Source organism: Peromyscus californicus, unplaced genomic scaffold (assembly GCF_007827085.1).
Source record: "Peromyscus californicus insignis strain IS unplaced genomic scaffold, ASM782708v3 Scaffold_9__1_contigs__length_137607984, whole genome shotgun sequence".
NCBI classification, from domain to species: domain Eukaryota; kingdom Metazoa; phylum Chordata; class Mammalia; order Rodentia; family Cricetidae; genus Peromyscus; species Peromyscus californicus.
The window spans coordinates 115960133-115982761 of NW_026294617.1; the positions used below are offsets into that span (position 1 = coordinate 115960133).

Here is a 22629-nt window from a genome sequence, read left to right on the forward strand (position 1 = left end):
TACCACCCAGCTGGACCGTGAGCTGAAACAGACTCTTGTTGGAACAATGAGATGAGTGTGTCAAAATGACGATCGGCAGTCTCAAAGCTCAGCCATAGGTGGCATCATCCCTTACGTACATTTTGCTTTGACTTCAGCTTTTTTTTCTGCTCCCATTAAACGCTAAAGTGATTTTTCTAAATAGAAATGAAATAATGACACTCTGCTGGTTAAAATCCTTCAAGAAGTTTATTTATACTTATTCTGGTTATGGTGTCCCGTGCCTCAAATCCCAGCCTTTCAAGGCTGGTCTGAGCGAGACAATGAAACTCTGTCTAAAAAAAAAAGAAAAACACAGAAAGGCAGAAAGGCTGGGGATGTAGCTCAGTGATGGAGTGTGTCCTAGTGTATCCAAGCCTGATTTAATCCCCAGTAATATCGGAGGGAAGCGGGTGGCAGACTTACTTTTCTGGAGAATCTAACACACATACTTTCCTTGGCATATAATTCTTCTTAATTCGGATAATCAATCCCCCGTCCACTCTCTCCAACAGATCTGCATTTGCTGTTTTCAGTTCAAACTGTGCCTTTTGACCTCTGGGTGTCCAGATATCCATGTCTCTGAGGGAAAGCCCTTCTCCACTTTCTCTCTCAGCCCCCTCTACCAAAGCCTTACCTTTAAGCATGGTGTACTAAAACTGAGACAGACCCTCAGTCTTTACTTCCTGCTGGCACTGGAGATTAGCTATTCATAGAAGAGACATGAGTCTGTAGGCACATGGTGCAGAATCCACACCAACACTCCAATGCTTGTCAGTGAACGCCTGCTTCCTGGGGAACTTACTTTTGATTTACTGTGTCGGATGAGGGCAGAGAGCAGTCTGTTGGACTCTCCCATCACACCAGCATGGTCTTTGGCTTCACACCACTCAACCAAACGCTCCACCAGTTTAGCATTCTTTCCCAGTTGTTCAGCAGCTTCTGCTGTAGGAAACAAGGCAAGCCAAAACCAGACGGAATCACTGGTAGGCAATCAGCGGACAGGAAAACAGGTGCAGAAAGGGAAATTACAGGTCTACAAAACTGCAACAATTTTATAAAAGCAAGCACTACAAATGCTTCTTGCCTGATGGCCTATTTAGCTTATTCTATATTGTCACAGGCTTTCACACAAACATAAAAACAAATAACTTCATAGTCTTGGTTAAGCTGAGCAGTCAGTCAGTCTTCAAATAGAAAAATACAAAATAAATCTTTAAAAATGGTGACTGTCACTATACTAAAACATGGTTTTCAAGACAAGGTAAATATGGGTATGAAAATGTCTAAGCACAAAACCCCAGGAACCAATAAGAAGACATCAACCTACAGAAAACTTAGGTATTAATAATATACAACATAATTTTTACTCAAAATCATTTAGCATAAGAATTAAGTCTAAAATCAATCTCTCTTTAACTTTTGTTTTCGATTTACTTTTTCAATTCCATAATTCTGACAACTAGAAACTAAAGTCCCTTTTAAGCACATAGAACACTATACCAAGACTGTGACTTGGAAACTATTTCTTTTACCTTGTGCATCTATTAACATTCTTAGTGTTCCCAGGAGTTTGAACTGAACCGGTGGCATTTCAGATTTAAGGAATTTCAAAACTGTCTCTGTGACCCCAGCTGATAACATCTTTGCTTTATTTACAACTAGAAAGAAAAAAAGACTATAGTTAAAATGCTGCTAACATTCTCAATAAACATTCTATTCAACACACATCCAGTACCTACTATCTTTAAGACCCTGTTCTATATTTTTCTATGTAGAAATGTTAAGAGTGAGGCTGTTGGGCATGCTGGTGTATGCTAGCAGTAAGAGTATGAAATGGTGAGGCAGGAGGATCAAGAGTTCAAGATCCTCATAAACTACGTAACAAAATTGAGACTAGTCTGGGATAAAATATGTCTCAGTGCCCCCTGCCCAAGGCAGGTGGACAAACAATATGATTTGGTTTATGTAAGTATCCTGCTTACAGGAACATAACACACAAAACTCATACTAGTTTTTAAAAACACAATTTTAAAGCATTTGGTAAAGAAAATCTGAAAATGCTGGTATCTTATGAAATACACATGTACTCTTCAGTGTTTTTCTTTATCACTGTATTTGACTCAATTATACTAATATGTGATAGACACTATTAAATATTATCAATATGCTATACAAATCAAATATATATGGATTTACTTCATGTTACTATACTATTTTACTCTGTCAGAAATTTAAATTAGTAAGTAGAATAAAAGAATTAGCCTTAAAAATCATCTATGTCATTTTCTCTAAAAATATCATTCTATGGCTCAAACTGTTAATGCAAAGATATATCAAGGCTATTTTCAAATATATATATATATGCCCACAGGATGAAACAAAAGGGACTCCACTACCTTATAAAACTAGTCTTTAGGGGACCCTGTTCATTGATGTCACATCTTACTTCAACTGAAGATGCCTAAGAAAGTGTAGGCATGTAATATAATGAAAGCAAAGAGCTCACAGAAGTTGATCAATTCATTTAGTCATCTCAAGAGATCAGTTTTGTACTGTCTCAGAAAACACATTTAACATATGGTCTCCATTTCTTAGTTAGGAAAAAGGTGGAGAATCTGAAGACTCTTCCTTGCCCCGCCCCTCTTTTGAGATAGCTTCTCACTATGTAGGCCTGGCAGGCCTGGAACTCACTACTTATACGAGATTGACCACTAACAATATCTTTGCCTCCCCAGTGCTGGGATTAAAGGCATGTACCATAACAGCTGGTTCCCCCGCTTTTGCTGACAGGGAGGTCCACAAACCATGTAGCTGCTTCATCTTACCTGGAATGGCTAAATTCCTGAGGGCACTTAGTGCTGCGTGCTGTACAGTCACGTTCCCATCTTCTACGTGTCTGTCCAGCAAATCCATGAGTTTTTCTACAATTCCATTGTCCACCATATGAATACAATTTCCATCTACACGAAACAAAGGCAAATTTCCCTCTTTATAAAAATGTGTTTAAGTATCTTAGAGCACTAAATCTTAATTAAGTACTAAATCTTTTAAACTATACTGATCTATATCACAAGCTTAATATCCTGCCAGTCTTACATTATTAAATAGTTCTAAAGAGAAGGGAGGAGGAAATAAGTCACCCATGATAGTCTATAGGTTGAACTTTTTTGAAGCAAAACCTCAAAGTCTGAAATGTTCTAAATTCTGAAAATTTGTGGTAGAGATAGGAATCTGTAAGTAGAAACCTATAATTGAATTGATGGGATCAATTAGCCACAATAAGGATACACTAAAGATATCATCTAAAACTATTTTCAGACAATGTGCACAAGGTGTATAGGAAATAGATAAATTTCATGTTTAGGCTTGGGTCTTCTGACCAAGATATTACCTAACGTCTATATAAACATTCTAAAATCTGAGAAAATCCAAAATCTACAATGCTTCAGGTCTAAAGTATATTGGATTAAGGGACATTAAATCTGTGCTATATATGAATAGTTCACATTGGAGTAAAATTGAATTATAAAAACAGTCCACATTTCTTAGATGTAAGAGTTCTTAGATTAACTATCAAGGGTATCAGATTTACAAGCCGGTCTAGTACCGTTGACCGTTGAAATATTATTAAACTAAATACTGTACACCCATAGGATTATTCATATATAAATTTCATGGATATAAGGGCATAACCCAAGAACCCAAGAATTCAGGTTATTAAAGCCAAAATCACATGACTGGAAAAGGAGCATATCCCCCATCAGATGTATATGCTCAAGTTCACTAAATTTGAAGTACAAAGTATTCAAATCCAATGCATGATCACTGATCTTTAAATTTCAAAATTCACATGACTATATAAAATGTGTCATTTGTTAGTAAAGTCACTACAAATATTTCAGACCTCTAAAAGATTAAGGAAACAACACACTAAGCATTTCTGGACTGTACACTTTTGGAATGTGTGATAGAAAAGCAGAAACTTAAAAAATGCAGAACACTTTATTCACAAGGAATAACTAATACGCATACCATTCCTGGCAAAATTTGCAATTGCTAATGCCCCAGCAAGCTGCAGCTGGTGGTTATTTGATGGAATCCAAGAAAGCACCCTTTGGAATACACTTCCCTTTCCTCCTTCAAAAAGTTTCTGCATGGATTCATCTGGAGGGAAATGAAACAAAGAGTTAAATAAGATAATTAGGAGTAACAAACCCATGTTCCAAAGTGGATATCCAGCTAGGAAACTAGACACCTCACAATAGTAGGTTAATAATAATAATAATAATAATAATAATAATAATAATAATAATAACAACAAACAGGTAATTAGTAGAGATTAGACACTAAAGTTTATAAACTGTGTAGCTCAATTTCCAAGTACCACCCGGCTTTTAGGACCCTGGTGTCATAATTGTCTATTCCATATGACAGGTCTCCAAACACTGGAAGAAAGCAAAGAGTTTATCGCTTGTTCTTTTCACAGGGTGTATAAGGTTTCAAAACCACCACAGCAATAGTAAGCGAGATAAGAAAATAAGATGCTTAGTGTAGTGTTTCCGAAAGGCACAAGAGGTCCTGATGACTGGCAGAAATTCAAACTCACCTCCCAGAAGTAACAAAACCATGAGATCTGAAGCAGTTTTAAGCTCAGCAATATCGTCCTCTTTGTCACTGTCCACCTTCTGTTGAACAATCTCCAGCAGACACTCGACCAAACCTGCTTCAACCAGCTGTAGTTTAATAGCATCTGAAGAACAATGGGAACAAAATCGTAAGTTTTGATGACATGGGGCCTCCGGTATAAATGACCTGTCATACAGAATTTGAACTAGTGTATTTTAAGCTTAGTTAATGCACAACTTAGATTAAAAAAACAACAAAACACCTTTGAACACTTGAGTTTCAAGATGAAGTACCTGATGGTCCAGCTTGATTACATAAAACTTACTTCATTTTTCTATTTGAAATTCTGTACCTCTCAAATGTCTTATAGCATCCAAGTACACCAGGTCTTTTTCAGCTCTGACAATAACCAATATCACTATTCTTTTAGATATGATGATTATGTTAAAAGGCAAATGTATAGATTATAGATATACAAATATATTGTATATATTCATTTTAAAAACCTGACTGCAATAGTAACTTCGCCCCCATACTGAGTCTATTGTTTTATAGTGCTAATATCCTATTAGTACACCACTTGTGGTGTTGAGGATTTTATATTTGTAGGCGTATTTATCTCCTCTTTGTAAAACATTCAAGTGTACATTGTACTGTTTTAGTTGGATTTTACTTGGTTGCATTTATTGGTTTCCTAAGCTGTATGTGTGTCACATACAGCAATGGCTGTTTCAGTTTGTCATGTGGAAGAAAGAATTTAAAATACACATATATTTAATGTTTATTCTTTTAGGTAACTTCAGCATGGGAAATTTTAACTTTTTATCTTTACCAGGGTTATTAATTTTCCTTTGAATATCTTTAAGTACAGAAAATATACTGTTGTTGTTTTTTAACCATGCACCTGTATTGGGCCATTCCTAAAGTAGGGTGTTTCCTTGGTTACAGGCCACTAGGGCTAGAAAAGTGCAGAAACCAGAATTGAAAACTGTGCTTTAAAAAAGTCTTAGAAATGTTAAAGCCTTGAACTACACAGATACAAACTTACAATTATGCTTCTTGTATAGCAAAAGAAAAAAATCATAAATAGGATACAGATAATACAGAAACAAGTTTTCAAAGGTCTGTCACTTGGTCCCCTGTACAATTATTTAACAGAATTTAGGTAAATGAGAAAGCACGTAATAAATAAAAACTCTACTCTATGGGAACTCTGGAAGGTGGGTACAGTGATTCTTTGGCCTAAGACTTGGAGATCAGGGTAACATTTTCCCTCTGTAGAGCTACCTAATGAGATGAAAAAGAAGTTTCTCTCTGAAGAATGAGATTTAGGTACTTAGAACATGTAAAATGTGCAGGATAAAGGTTACAGATCTTTCTGACAGTCTGACTGTAACCATGGATTTAGAGACCTCAAGTTGCCTTTGTTAAGATCAGCCAGACATTTTGGCAAAGCAGACTTTCTAGCACGTTTATCAACACCATTTTACCTAAGGACTATCCTTATCACTTGTTTGTATGATAAGCAAGAATGTATATTCACAGAAGGTGTATCACATATGCATATACATACACATTAAATACCCTGCAGTCCAGCAAATAAACGGAGGCAGGCAGTTTCTTTGGGCTCATGCTTCAGTTAGCCACACTGTGGTGGGGTACCGTCACCAGGAGGCCTTTGCACAGTTAGGGCAGGTCTCTGCCCCCTTAGTTAGTCTCCTCTGGACCCTGACACACACACTCAGTACGTTTTAATCGTAGGAGCTTCTCAACCCAGGCCAGCCAACCTAGCAATCAAGATTTTCTATCATACAACCTTTATTTAAAAGCCAGGGAAAAGTCATCCATGCAGAAAATACACATATAAACATAAGCAATTGCGAAAAAGACAATTGCTCAGACCAAGAAATTGCCCACAATCTAAGAAGTCCCTTTATACATTTCTCATTCTCCTCACAAGCTCCTCCCTTTTTATCTCTCATGCCAATACCCTGGCTGTTACGATAAATCACCTCCATACCTCCATACTTTATTGCCTCACCAAATAAATAAGCATTCTTAAAAGCTAGTTTAGCGTTCTTTTCTCATTACTATTTATGTGTGTGTGTGTGTTGGGGATTGAGCACAGGACTGCATGCCTTCCAGGCTACTGAGAGATCAGTCCTGACCCACTTTTCATTTAACTTTATATAACTGAAATGTGTATTTCTTAGTGTTTGTTTGCACTTTCTTGAATTTTTTGAAGAAAGAGATATTGATTTTGTGTATGTGTGGGTGGGGAGATGTGGAATGGAGAGGGAATGAATGCCCATGGAGAGTCAGAGGACAACTTGTAGAAACTGGTCATCTACTTATGCTATGTGGCTTTGCGGACTGAACTAAGGTTTTCAGGATTGATATCAGGACTGCCTCCTATATTTTACTATAAATGTTTTTAGCTTTAGATTTCAAATTGAAGCCAGTACCTTATCTAAAATCAATTAAAAATATATGCAGAACCGGGTATAGTGGTACATGTATGTCTTTAATGCTAGCACTTGATAGGCAAAGGCAGGTGGATCTCTGTGAGTCTGAGTCCAGCCTGGTCTACATAGTAAATTCCAGGATATCCAGAGCTACATAACAGAGAGACTCTGTCCCTTCCCCCCACCCCCACTCCCAGAAAAAAGGGCAATGGGAATGCCTCCAACTGTATTTTTCCCTGTGTTCTCAGTACTGTTTAGCGAAAAGTCTGTCTTTTCCTTCTGTGGTGTATTTTAAATTATGTGCATTTTCCTTTCTTTTTAGAAGCCTTTTGAGACAGAGCCTCTCTGTGGTGGCCCTGGCTGCCTACAAGAACGTGGTATCTTTTGCAATTTCAGATCTTTTCCGCCAGCACTCTGCACTGTCCCTTCCCCAAACATCTCCTCTCTTTTGGGACTAAAAACAAGAACAGCAAAGGAACATAGTGAGTTACCTTCCTTTTTGTGACTGCTTCTCCTTTTCTTTAGACTTCCTTCAGGGTTTCTTTTCTCCTTGTGTTTCAGTTCATGGGTTCCATAATTCAACTATATCTAACCTGCTTTAAAGCTGCCATCAAGTACTTAATTTTGGTTGGAAATTTCAATTTGGGAATTTCTATTTGTTGACTTTTAAATCTGCGGTGTTAAATTTTTATTATTTATAATTTTCATTCTGAATTTTTTAATGCTTGCTTTTCATCTCTCTGAACACAGTAAGTGACCTGTTTTGATCTTCTGTGTGTGCGCTGTGTCTCTGAGTGTGGGTGTTCATGGTGCGCACGTGGCGGTCAGGACAGCCTCAAGTGCTGGTCCTCACCTGCTGTGGATATCGCTTGATATAAATAAAGCACTGATTGGCCAGTGATCAGGCAGGAAGTATAGGTGGGACAAGGAGGGAGGAGAATTGAGGAAGGAGGAAGGAAAGGGAGAGCAGTTGGAGCCACTGCCAAGACAAGGAAGATGTAAAGTACTGGTAAGCCACGAGCCACGTGGCAAAGTAAAGATTAATAGAAATGGGCTGAATATAAGAGTGAGAGCTAGACAATGATAGGTCTGAGCTAATGGCCAAGCAGTTTAAATAATGTAAGAGTCTGTGTGTTTATTTTATAAGTGGGCTCTGGGACTGGCGGGACTTGGTGGTGGGAGCTGGAGAAAAATTCTCCAGCTACACTCACCCTTTGCCTTACGTTGCCGAGTCTCTCTTGTTACCTGCTGGGCACACCAGGCTACTGCCTCCTATTCCACTCCAGCAGTACTGGGGTTACAGATGCATGTGGGATTTGAACTTCAGTCCTCACACTTGTCCGGCAAGCACTTTACCTAGCACATACACTCTGTCTGGCTTCCACTGTCCCTACTTTAAGTCGATGGATAATAACTGTAGTACCAGGAGGTTTGCTGCTGTTTTGCTCTTAGTGTGGCTCCTTGTCAGTGTCTGGCTCCCCTGAACATGTAGTAGATGTTATATTTGAACAATCACTTTACAGTGGGTTTGCTGACTTGCTCCTATCTTTCTGGGTCCATCACTTAAGCTGTTTTTGCTAAAGAAGGTGTGATTCACCAACATCCCCATTGTTGACAGGCCTAGAACTCCAGCTGTTTTCCTCTTGTGCCTTTATAGGGCTCAGAAGTAGAGTTCAGTCTCTTATTCCATTTGTCTTCTTACAACTGTGTCTGTGAGAATGCGTGTGGAGGGCAGATGTCAACCCTGCATGCTTTCCTCCAACATTCCCCACTCTGTTTCTTGAGACAGGATTGCTCACTGAACCTGAGGCTCACTTAACTGGTCTGTCTGTCTGGTCATCAGCATCCTGTTTCCGTACCGCCCCGCTGCCACACTTGACTTTTACATGGGTTCCAGGACCTGATGCTTGAGTGGCGGAGACCTTTGAACCATCTCCCCAGGCCTCCTCTTTCTTCTACATTAGAGCAGAAAGAACTGCAGAAGCATCTTTGCTAAGACTTTAAAATCAAACTTGGAAAGTAGCTTCTCTAAATTTAGACAGAGTCATGGAATAGACAGTCATGGATAATAAAGCTGAAGGTAAGGATACAAAAATAAAATATAACAAAATTAATAGCACAAAGAAGGGCTTTGAGTTAAGAATTGGCATTAAAGAACCTGAAAAGCCCTACATGATCAAACAACAAAAGGTGGGTTTTCCTTACCATTTTCTGCCAATGGAGCTAGAACTTCAAAAATCATCTCTCTTTTATCATGTTCTATTTGTTTCTTGAATAGTTTTACCAGCTCTTCAGCAATGTTTGTACTAGCAAACTGTTCTTTACTCGACTCTGAAAAATAAGAGAAAAATTTAGAGTAAGCAAACAAAATTAAACCCAGAAATTTGTTTCCTATTACTTTTAATATTCAGGCATTTTGTACTATTCATGAACACAAATGCTCTTCAGACCCAGGAAACAATCAAACTGATTTCTAATGCCCCTGAAAAAGAAAGTGTCTAAAGCTTTAGAGAAAATGTTCTGACCCAGTTACATTTGAGGCCATAAAAAATGTTCACTGGAATAATATATAGGTAGCTATAGCAATGATAAAATTACTGAGTCATAAATTCATACTTTCAGGGCTTTCATGCAAAGTGGAAAATTGTTCATAACCAATTATATTTTACATTGCTGAATAAAAGATGACACCACTGTATCTTTAGTATAACTTAATGCTTTTGTGCTGGTTCTGACATGACTACTGTATTTTTGTTATTTGTTTTTGCAGTATCAGAAATTAAATGTAAGGCTTTGTGCATGTACTCCATCACTGAGACACAAGCTCACAGATATTATTTCAAAGTCAATTCATCAGTGTTCCTGAAGCCTTATCCCCTGTCCTCTTCAGCGTGTCTAATCTCACCCTCTCCAGAAATTCACTCTCAGTCAGCACTGAAATGTCTACATTTCTCACATAAAACACTCCCTCTCTTCAACTGTCATTCAATTTCATTTTTACAAACTAGCTCCTTAAACACATCCTCTATTTACATGCCTCCACTTTTTTGACAAACACAAATCAGATGCATCCCTAAATGCTTGTTACTTTCTGTCAGGAGGTCACCTATGCATGAGCATGCTTTTGGTAATGCCTTCCTTCCCCTCTCCTGAAAAGGTAAAATGGAGTCAATGCAGACACACTCTCCTGTTCAACTTTTCAATCCTTGAAATTCACAACAGTGGCAAGAAGGTCAAGATGGCCGCTTAACTTCCTTACCATGAAGTCATGTAGTTCTGCACGTTTCTCAAGTTGATGCATTTACAAGATGTAGAAATATAACCATGAAAGGATTGAAATTGGTCCTCAGCAAGCAACTGCAATTGTATGTGCTTGTACACTCCAGCCTATCAAGGCTGACTGTCACTGTCCCTTCATGACAGGTGACAAAGAGCTCACCAGCCTCTGATTTCTTACTGTTCTCTCTTAAACTTTCAAAGGAAGGGACTTCCACAGGTGAAGGACACCCGCCGTAGAGCTTGCTCTCTACAGCACCACTGTCCTACACAAACAAGCAAAGCTCATCTTTTTATTTTACCCATTAGCTTCAAATTATTATCCATCCATCATGAAATGAACGTAAAATATTGGCAAAACATGTATTTTTCATGCCATCATTAAAACTCATTGTGTATTTTATTCTTCAGCACATTCTCAATTTAGACTCGCCATATTTCAACGTTCAACAACCACGTGTGGCTGGTGGCTACTCTGTTACCATGTAGTAGTCCTAGTAATGTGAAGTAAAGCACGGAATTGAAGGGGAGTGACATGAGATCTGAACCGTTCTGTTATGTTTGGATACGAAGAAGGACATCAGTATGAGATTCTAAAGTGACTTCTGCAACTCTACTGGACATAAACTCCCATGACCCACTTTGTTTTATCAAAGGAAAAGAATACTTCCAAATACTAACTGAATGTTTTTTCCTTCTTAGCCGCACTAGCATGAAAAAGGAAAGTAGAGGGAGATGCATACTAGGCTATGACCCACTACATAATAATGGCTTTGAGCTAGGTGCAGTGCACGCCTTTAATCCCTGCTCTTGGAGAGATGCAAGGGGATCTCCAGTCAATGAGATCAGCCTGGGCGACTTAGTGAGTTCTAGGCCAGCCAAGCTATAAAGTAAGATTCAGTCTGAAAAAAGAAAAGGAGAAAGACTAAAAAATATTTCCAGGGCAGGTGAGATAGCTCAGCAGGTAAAAGCAATTGCCACCCAAACCTGATGACCTGCGTTTAATACCTGGAACCCACAGTGGAGAGAAAAGACTTGCCAAAGCTGCCATCAGATCTCCAGACAGACACATATCCCTTATTATTTCAAGCTTCAAGTCAAACTGAAGTACTGAAAAATTAGTGTGCAAAGAACATAAACTTTTAGAAAGATAAATAGCAAAGTCCTGGTACCTTATATTTCATTATAGAGTGTAAGATTAATAAATATATTTATGCTTTAACTAGTGCATTATCTAGGACAAAACACCAGTGACATCCCTATAAATATAATAAAGAATTATAAACATGGCTGTGGGGATGATTCGTCCCAAAGGTTGGAAGGGAAGCGAGGGATAGAGAAGAAGGAATTAATGTAGAAAACAGGGTGGGGAGGAGAAGAAACAGAAACAGAGATGAAGGGCAGAGGCAGTCAGCCTTTTTGTTATGACAAAGAAATGTCTGCAGCACTGGCATTGTTCTACCTGTCTTCTGATTTTCAAAGGTTTCTCGAATTTTGCTCTATAATACTCTTACAAACACACAGGAACCTGCAAGGTGGCTCAGCAGGTAAGAACACTTGCTGCCAAGCCTGGCAACTGAGTTCAATCCCAGGGAACCACATGGTAGAAGGATCAAGGCAGCTCTTGCAAGTGACCGACCCTCTGACTTCCACACTCATGCTGTGGTGTGTGTACAGGCATATACATACTCTCTAAATGTAAAATATTATAGATATAAATATATATTTATATGAAAAATATATAATATATATACTTATAGGAACCCCCCCCACACTTTTAGGGATTTTATGAAAAGATGTGGAAACACTTTAGTTTGCTATGCTTTTAAGGTTCTATAATCAAATAATGTATATTAAAAAAGAAATTATAATGTTTATTTTGTGTGTGTACTGGTGTAAGTAAAACCATGAGCCTCTTGGAGGTTTTTACAAACACACTACTTTTGGGCTATACATTCAAAGCTCTTAAAATTTAAATCCTAATATATAAAATAACTAGAGAAGCAAAATAGTTGCAATTGAAAACAATGTAATAAAAAATCTAATTGGATTTATTTCTTTAACATTGTTTGTAGTAGCCAGAACCTGGAAACGACCTAGATGCCCTTCAACTGAAGAATGGATAAACAAAATGTGGTACATATACACAATGGAATACTATTCAGCAGAGAAAAACAATGACATCATGAGGTTTGTAGGCAAATGGATGGATCTAGAAAAAATCATCCTGAGTGAGGTAACCCAGACTCAGAAAGACAAACATGGTATGTACTCACTCATAGGAGGATACTAGATGTAAAACAAAGAGGACTAGACTGCTACTCACAACTCCAGGGAGGCTACCTAGAAAACAGGACCCCAAGAAAGACACAGGGATCGCCCAATGACAGAGAAATGGATGAGATCTACATGAACAACATGGACGTGATTGGGGGTAATGAAGGGCAAGGATCGAGAGAAAGAGAGCTTAGGGGAGCGGGAGATTCCAGCTGGATCAAGAACAGAGAGGGAGAACAAGGAATAAAAGACCATGGTAAATGAAGACCACATGAGAATAGGAAGAAGCAAAGTGCTGGAGAGGCCCACAGAAATCCACAAAGATACCTCCACAACAGAATGCTGGCAATGGTCGAGAGAAAGCCCGAACTGACCTACTCTGGTGATAGGAGGGCCAAACACCCTAATTGTCGTGCTAGAAACCCCATCCAATGACTGAGGGAACCGGATGCAGAGATCCATAGCCAGGCCCCAGGTGGAGCTCCAGGAGTCCAATTGGCGAGAAAGAGGAGGGTTTGAGACCAAGGTTGGATAAAGCACAGGGACAAATAGCCAAACGAATGGAAACACATGAACTATGAACCAATGGCTGAGGGGCCCCCAGCTGGATCAGGCCCTCTGGATAAGTGAGACAGTTGATTAGCTTGATCTGTTTGGGAGGCATCCAGGCAGTGGGACCGGGTCCTGTACTCAGTGCATGAGTTGGCTGTTTGAAACCTGGGGCTTATACAGGGACACTTGGCTCAGCCTGGGAGGAGGGGACTGGACCTGCCTGGACTAAATCTACCAGGTTGAACTCAATCCTCAGGGGAGTCTTTGCCCTGGAGGAGATGGGAATGGGGGGGGGGGGGGGCGCTGCGGGGAAGGCGGGAGGGGGGAGAACAAGGGAATCCATGGCTGATATGTAGAATTAAATTAAATTATAAAATTAAAAAAAGGAAATTGAATAACTAAGTAAACTATTAAAAAAAAATTGAACAAAGTACCTTGAATACATAAAAGAAAAACTGAAATAATTTAAGTGGATCCTAAGTTCATAAAGAAAGAGCCACTGTACGAGCATTAATAAGTTAATGACAATTAGACTTACCAAGTTCTGCTAAATTCCCAAATGCAACAAGACACATTTCTGTAAGAGCAGCATTGTGGCAGTGGATGCCCAGTAATTTCACTAAGGTTGGGATAACACCCATATTGATTAGCTGAGCTTGAAGAGAATCTGTTAAAACAGAAAAAGAAAAAGGGAAGAAGTGTTTATATTATCAAATATTATCAAACAGAAAACATCTGTTACTTTTTGTAACTCAATCCTCTTTGAATTACAGCAAAGGCAAATGAAGTCCACTCGTTTTGTTTTGGTTGTGAGCCTAGCCATAACTTGCTGAATTCTCTCTCCAGCCCATGTATACTCAGATTTTAGTCTTTTCAATGATTAGCAAAAATTTATTAATAATTTAAAAAATATATCAAACCATTATATTATTCTTTTTCTTCCAAATGGGGTCTTCATATACCTTTAAATATGCTTAATAATGAAGCTTTTAAGACATATGAATAAACACACCATTGGTTTTAAAAGGAAAGGTTAGAAGTATCTGTGTAACAGCAACTCACAATACAAGGCTAAGAAAAACAGGAAGTGAGACCAAGAGAGAAGAGAAGAATCTTAGAATTTAAAAAACACAGTTCCTTCATAATCAGAAAAAACCATCACAAGTCTGTAACAAGTAAAGCAACTGGTTCTGAGGATTTGCAGCAGAGTGGTTCTGTGATGACTGCTAGGAGGCGATGCAGTTCTAACAGGGAAAAGGGTCACCTAAAGTGTCTTTCTATCAGTTTTCCTTAATTACAGTGACAGGTCATCTCAGTCGGAAGGATGACTTGAGAACACTGTCATTGTTCACTTTCGTTTTCTAAGTAACTAATTAGTGTTAAGGCGCTAAACATGCCTTGTGTCTCCACAGGATTTCCTCATGGACGCTGTTAATAAAACACCTGTAGCGAGGTTGAAGGTAAATCAACCCAGTGAAAACCAGAAGTTGTCCCTCTTAGAATGAGCTAAGAAGAGAGACAAACTTCATGCGTTTACACAAAACATTACTGTCAATAATGGGTTCATCGAAGACAGGAACGGTCTTCCCAAACTGGTTTTTTGTTTGTTTGTTTTTCTACTTTAAAATGAAATGCTATTTAAAAGCTAATTATTCTCTCCAAAATTTTAAAAGTTATCTATCTGGGATGTAAAGATAAAATTGTTTCTTACAAAATACATTTTTTTTTTCTTCACAGCACAGATCCCTCGACAGCTGCCCATCCCTTCTTTATTACTCCCCACAGTTCCTGAGCTCTGGATGGGAGTGGGTGGGGATCAGAAGAGAACACAACAGGAGGGCTGGGCTCTCTCACGTGCCAGAGCATGACTTGCCTGGTGGCTTTCAGAATGAACTATGAAGAGATGGTCAAAGACTACTAACTGCCCCTGAAAACTGAGTAAGTAATTACGGCTAATTATCTGGTTTGATTACTGGAGCCTGTCTGTATTAGAAAGGGGCCTATTATCAAAACAAGAACAGAAAATAAACTTGAGAAAAAGGCAGGGCCACACTTACAGTTCAAACAACCTAATAATACATTTCAAAATCGGCAGTGGAATTATGAAGCTTATTCTAAATGAAGGAAAAAATATATTCAATGAAATGATTTGCTTTTATACTTTTAATGCAAAAACTTTCCTGAATATACAATGAAGCATTTAAATGAATGATTCTCAATACAGGCAAAACACTTAGGTTAGACTATACAGTGCAGTATGTTACATGGCCTGAATACTTCCATTGTAAGTATATTACTTATACTGATCATGCACCAAAACCCTCTCCAAGTTAAAAATTGTTCTGGTTACTTACCAGCAGCATTCTGCACAGGTAGATCAAGCCAGCATATCATTGCTCTTTAGCAGTAATATTTACTCATTTTGACTATCTCGTCACATACTGCAGAACTGCCGTATACTAAATAAATCTCAGGTATGTAAGCGTGGGCACTAGCGCATGCATTGAGTGTGAGTCAAACTCTGTTCTACGTCTGCTTACGGAAGCATCACACACCCCCTCAGTACTGTCAGTATGAGCTTTACAAATACCCGACAATGCAAGGACGTCAGGTAACTCAACAGAATGATGCCGCTTAGAAGATGATCTTCACGTTCTAACTTGGCATCACTATAACTTCCTTGGACTACTTAAAAAAATGTCATAAATTTAGGTGCCAGGGTAAAGAAGAACAAAAAGTTAAGAAATGCAGAACTTAATAAAATCTTTGGAACACAAATTGCACCAATAACATCTGAATTATAGCAAATCATCAGGAAGAGTAGCATAGCCAAACAGCCAATGGTGTGATTCACCACGTTTGTGAAAACTGCTTCTTTCTGAAAGCACGTTTAAAAACTACTCAGGAGCCAAATTAACTATATGCTCACATAGAACACACATACCACACACAAGAGAAAATGTACAGTCATCCGATTGAACAGACTCATTTTGGACCATCTGGGTGCGTTCTTTTATATCTATTTTTCTGATGCTAACTAAAAGCAATAATCATACTCAAATAACTCTAAAATTTGTTCACAATGTATGTAAGTTTTCCTTGGATACTGAAGACCCAGAAAAGAAAAAAATGAACTAAAATATGCAGGCACAAACTTTCACATTGTGGATAAAGGCGTTCTACAATACTGTTTTCTAAGTGGGATTGTTGAAACCCTTCTAGAAAAACTACCAAAGGAAAATCTGTTTTATAAAAATACCAGAAGTTTTATTTGTCCTTTTCAATATATTGACATGTGTGCTGATGATGTAAAAAGAATGGTTGGTAAAAATGCTGGCACTCTATTTGAACCAAGTGACATCAAAAAATAACTACTATATTCTTTTTTGGTTTGTTTGTTTTTGAGACAGGGTTTCTTGGTATAGCTTTGGAGCCTATCCTGGGCCATGCTCTGTAGACCAGGCTGGCCTCAAACTCACAGAGATCTGCCTGGTCTGCCTCCCAAGTGCCGGGATTAAAGGCATGTGCCACCACCACCCGGCTGTATTCTTTATGGTAACAATATTCACAGTAAAAATGCTGTTTTTCTCAGCAACTTTATTTTTGAAAATACTTTTCATAGATTGTTCATGTTAACATATCACTTCATCATGATAACATATCACTTATCACTTTAAAATGTTATAAGAAACACTTAAAATTTTAATTTCTATCACTATAAGCACCGCTAGTAATACCCTAGACACACAATAAAAAATTTTCATCTTTTTAGGTGTTTAAAAGGGCTCAGAGGACAAACGTTTAAGAATCACTATCAAAGAATTGCCCAATTTTTATGAGTTGGGGGTATGGGGGAAGAAATCAGGGGAAAATGTTCTGAATTTTAATGGAAGACTTGGCAGATATAATAAATATGGGAGAGAGGGGAAGCCCAGCAACAGCAGAAAGCATGTTATAATTTAGGTTTTGGTTTCAGATATTTTTGAAAGAAATTACTTTAATAAAGCATCTTAATTTCTCATCTCTTTTATCTAAACAGGCTCTACTTGGGCCTAGGAGACTACTCCAGATCTAGTTTATTTCAGTTGTAACTAACTACGTATGTGGGAATATTATTTGTGTGGGGTATTCTTAGTCATGGAAGCAAACCAGTATATAACTGATATTTTTTAATTGTCCAAAGAAAGCTTGTGGATGTTCTTCAACAGATAACAGTTGACATTCATGCTATCATGAATCTGACGAGAAGCAAAACTTTTAAATTAAAGAGCAACAGGAAGAAATTCGTGGAACCACAGATAATTCATGTTTTTTGGACACACTGAAGAGTACATGAAACAAGAGCAAGACTAAGACGTTTGCATCCCTCAACCAACACCAGCAACTCTAGGTGAATTTGTATCAGAGGTTCTACAAACACAGAACTCAAAACAGTGCAACCCAGGCCAAGACACAGCAAACACGTATGTGTGAGACAGTCTTTAGACAACACAATGCCGTCCATGTCTGAAGACTTTCTACAACTGCTCCTGATACACATCACAGACAAATACCAACCAAAGTACAGTTACAAAACTACGTTATATCAAGATGACACAGGCCCTGCATGATCGATCTATGGGGAGGAAGAGGAAGAAGGCACTGAGGGGGTGCAATACAGATGCATGTACAAAGAGATAAAAGGCAATCAACGCATGCGCTGGTGTGAACACTTACCTACCTACATTTGAATTTCAATGGTTCCAAGTTCTTCAGGTCACACTCATGGAAACTCCAAAGAATGGAGATCTGGAGAGAAGATCTCAAGTTGAGGAACCTTTTTCCCCCTGAGTTTTAAGTTTAATGTTTAAAACATTGGTATAGACTACAGGTGCACAAAGTATGCAGAAATGCTAATAACTCAATTATTAATTAATTACTAAAAATAAGTTTCAGTTTATAACATGTTTAGCTAATTCCTAAGGCTTCTACAGACAGTGCTAAAAGATTATTAACCCTATTGGTAAGACTTAAAGATGAAACTTTATCAAAAGGAAATGCCCAATTAGAAATACAGCCTACATATTAGTATGTATGTATGGTATTTCTATTAGTTACAGAATAAAGGTAGGTTATTGCTACCTAGAGGCTTTCATTAAAACCCCAAGCTAAAGTGAGCAGCACACAACTGGTACAGTGAAAACCAAAAGGCAGACGTCTTGATGAAATAAATGTTCTATTACAAATTGGTTAAAAACCATTTGAGCATAATAGAGACTGAAACAAAAACCGAAAACCCACCTGTGACCTAATGAAACACCTGCATTCCCCAAACCAGGACATGAATATTAAAAATTAGAAATGATTTCAGTAATGTGGCATTTCAGACTGTAAGCTGGTTTTAGCTCATTAACACTGAGATGAAAGCTGATGTAAATACACTAAGAGGGTGAGTAGTGTTAACTGGCTACACCAATGCACCTGTGCAAGTGAAGATGTCCCTCTACTTTACCAACAGTACCCTTCTGTTGATTACCAGGAACACAGAGTTTTATTCTAAACCCAGTGGTGAAGGTATAAAACCACAACTAAATATTTAAAAAATAAACTTCAAATCTATTATTTTAAGAGGCTTTAAAAAACAAAACATGCATATGTGTTTCATATCCAGAATGCCCCATTAATTCTAAGGTTAGATATTTCAATGACATATAGTCATTTCAAAAAGAAAAGAAAAAGCAAATCAAGATGCATTAGTCATGAGAATACTGGAAGCTTTAACCAATATACTCATACTCCAAGTTAATAATTAGTAAAGGAATTCAAGTAAGTTCTTTCGGGGTTTTGAAAATAAAGCAGTCTCAAAATAGCACGCCTGGTCTTCCATGGGAGCTCTAAGGTTAAGCACATAGGCAGGATTGGAAACAGCAGCCACAGACCCAAAAAGACTTGCAAGAGGAACTGGACAGCATTCTATTATTCCCAAGCCTAGCACGTGTTCCCAACCCAATGATATGCGGTGATTACATCTTTATTGAGTAGACAACTTTTCTCAATACCATCTTTAGGTTAAATTATTTAGTGCAGATGAACTCTAGTTTAAGTGAATGCTGCAGCAAATGATATTTATTTTTACAAGTATGCCTACTTTGATTTTATGTTCTCATCTCAGAAATTGGCTTTTAAGACTAGAACTTATTTAATGGATTTCATATCATGCATCTCAATCCCACTCATCTCCCCGTCCCTTTCCATCCACCCTGTACCCTTGCAACCCCTCCTTCAAGGATAAAACAAAATACCTGCCCTGGTGGCTTAGGTGTGAACCAGAGGGCATGAGCAAGAGAACCTGCCCTCCCCTTGCTGTTTCCTACACAGGGTGAGCTAGCTGGGGCAGTGCTGGAGAGCTCACCCTGGTGTTGAGGATGAAGGAGAGCTGGCGGGCTGATGAATACAGCAACCACTCAACCCAGGACCAGGGCTATGTGTTGGTCCGTCCCATCATCCACCCCATCCATAATCTGCTGGAGCACGTGAAGGGGCTGGTCCTGCAGACCCAAAGTTGCAGGGTTTCCTGGACACAGAACAACAACAGGATATCCAAGAGGAGCCCCAGTGAGGGCCCAGTACTGATGATGTAGCAAAATCCAGAGGCCTTGAACCAGACCAATGACCCTTTGCAATGAACACTTGTAGTAATCATATATGGACTAAAGGGTTTACTGAGTGACTCACTGTGTCACAGTACAGCTTCCACAACGAGATTTACTTTTCTTTAAAACTCTTTTTCAGAGCAATGTTAGCAGGTGTGACTGAAAAGCCTCTTATGAAGAAAAACCAATCAACAGCTCTACCCTCATATGACACTGCTGAAATCATCTCAGTTTTTTGTTTAGCAAACTAAGCTAAAAGGCAAGCTAGCTTACACCTTAGCATGAATACTTTACAAGCAGGGGTATAAATTATCCTAGAATAATGTAGTTTTACACTTCAAAGTTACACAGGATTATTTCTAATGTTTAACTTATGTTAACAAGACACCAACCCTATCTAAAGCCTTTGAATTTCTAGCTAGTAATCCTAGTTTTCAAATGCCTTTTCATTTCTTCTTTTATTTTGAGACAAGGTCTATGTAGCCCTGGCTGGCCTAAAACTTTCTATAGACCAGGTTGGCCTCAAACTCAAGACACTGTTCGGTCTCCCAAGTGCTGGGATTAAAGGTGTGTGCCGCCACACCTGCTACATTTTTTTTTTTTTTTTTTTTTTTTACAAAATGTAATCATCACAGTACTTTAAGCCACCCTCTCTATTTTAGAAAGGCTGTGGAGTGGCTTGGAGACAGGGCTATTTAGCTGACATCTTCTCTCCCTCTAGCTCCAGTCTCAGCACTTGCAAGGCCAAGAAGCTGAAGGTTTGCTGCAGAGACATCTCCAGTGGAACCCCATGCTTGATCCAAACGTAGTTCAACTAGTGTGCCAACATCAGCAGGGCTTGCCCTTTACCTAATAACTGTTTTCAGAAAAGGTAAACACTCCGCACACCAGAAAAATCTCCCACTGTGCTTCAGATGCTGTAAATTTGTTATGTCAAGAGAAATATAAATGTTCACTATTGAACTATTAAAACAGAATTGAAGCTGGGTGGTGGCACACACCTTTAGTGCTAGCACTCTGGAGGCAGAAACAGGCGGATACCTGAGTTCGAGGCTAGCCTGGTCTACATAGCAAGTTCCAGGATAGCTAGCACTACATAGTGAATTGTCTCAAAAAACTAGTCTCCACCCGCCCACCCCCCTGCAAAAAAAGGCCAAAACCCAAACCAAAACAAAGCAAAAAAAAAAAAAAGGATCAAGGTGTAGCAAGAAGGTCTTATTAATAGAAACAAATCTGGAGCTGGGTATTGGGGTGAATGCTGGAAGATCAGAGAAGCAGAACAAGCCACAGCTACCTCGCCTTGTCAATTCCTCAGCTGATCCTGTTTCCTCAAACTGGAAGCCTCTGAGTCCTCAGCTGAACTGCTGCTCAGAAGCTTAAAAGCTTAACCAGCCAAATACTTCTAGTTTCTGGTCTTCATGTCTTATATACCTTTCTGCTTTCTGCCATCACTCCCTGGGATTAAAAGCTCACTTTCTGGTCTTCACGTCTTATATACCTTTCTGCTTTCTGCCATCACTCCCTGGGATTAAAAGCTCACTTTCTGGGATTAAAGGCGTGAGTCACCATGCTTGGCTGTATCCTTGAACACACAGAGATCCAGGTAGATCTCTGCCTCTGGAATGCTAGGATTAAAGGTGTGAGTGCCACCATTTTCTAGCCTCTGTATCTAGTGGCTGTTCTGTTCTCTGACCCCAGATAAGTTTATTAGGGTGCACAATATTTTGGGGAACACAATATCACCATATCAAGGTACACTGTTTCCTTTAGAAATTAGAACACAAAATGGAGTATAAAGAACTTAAAAAATAACTATTATAGCCGGGCAGTGGTGGTGCACGCCTTAAATCCCAGCACTCGGGAGGCAAAGGCAGGGGGATCTTTGTGAGTTCGAGGCCAGCCTGGTCTACAGAGTGAGATCCAGGAAAGGCGCAAAGCTACACAGAGAAACCCTGTCTCGAAAAGCCAAACAACAACAACAACAACAACAACAAAACTATTATTATTTCATGGTATGGGTATTTTGGCTGCATGTATGTCTGTACACTACATGCGTGCCTCTAACCAACAAAGGCCTAACTGAAGAGGGCATTGGATTCCTTCAAACAGGAAATACAGATAGTAATGAGCTGGAAGTTAGTACTGACAACCAAACCCCTGCCCACTACAAGATCAGGAAGCGCTCTGAACTGCTGAGCCATTTTGATAATAGATTTTCCCCTCACATAATACGTCCTGACTACTATTTCCCCTCCCTCTACCCCTCCCAGTTCTTTCCCACCTCCCCTACCATCCAGATCCACTCCCTTTCTGTCTCTCATTAGAAAACAAACATGATTCTAAGGGGTAATAGTAAAATACAATAAGACAAAGTGAAAACCATCTCATCAAAGTTGGACAAGGCAAACCAACAGACAAAAAAGAGAGCCCCAAGAGAAGACACAAGAATCAGAGACCCACTCATGCACATACTCAGGAGTCCCATAAAAATACTGAATTGAAAGCTATACTATACACGAAGAGGACCTGATGAAGATCTGTGCAGGCCCTGCGATTGCTGTTTCAGTTTCCATGAATTCATATGAGCTTTGCTCATGTTGATTTAGAGGACCTTGTTTTCTGGGTGTCCTCCATCACCTCTGGCTCTTGTACCCTTTCAGCTTCTCATTCTGAAGGGTCCCCTGAACCTAAGGAGAGGGATTTGATGGTAATACCCCATTTAGGGCTGAGTGTTCCAAGGTCTCTCACTTTCTGCATATTGTCTGGCTGTGGGTCTCTGT

At 38.9% G+C, this 22629-nt stretch overlaps 1 protein-coding gene across 6 annotated transcripts in view; it reads right to left on the reverse strand.

Moving 5' to 3' along the window:
* Rap1gds1 (Rap1 GTPase-GDP dissociation stimulator 1) overlaps positions 1–22629 on the reverse strand; it is a 142671-nt gene that overhangs the window by 18472 nt on the left and 101570 nt on the right. For 4 of the 6 annotated variants that reach the window (XM_052730561.1, XM_052730563.1, XM_052730565.1 and 1 more), the window contains 7 exons: positions 13756–13884; positions 9318–9443; positions 4628–4771; positions 4054–4185; positions 2847–2981; positions 1554–1679; positions 824–963 (listed from right to left, as the gene is read on the reverse strand). In XM_052730561.1, coding sequence (XP_052586521.1) covers positions 824–963; positions 1554–1679; positions 2847–2981; positions 4054–4185; positions 4628–4771; positions 9318–9443; positions 13756–13884 — 932 coding nt within the window. The remainder of the gene's footprint in view (positions 1–823; positions 964–1553; positions 1680–2846; positions 2982–4053; positions 4186–4627; positions 4772–9317; positions 9444–13755; positions 13885–22629) is intronic. The other 2 variants (XM_052730564.1, XM_052730562.1) reach the window with 1 other exon arrangement.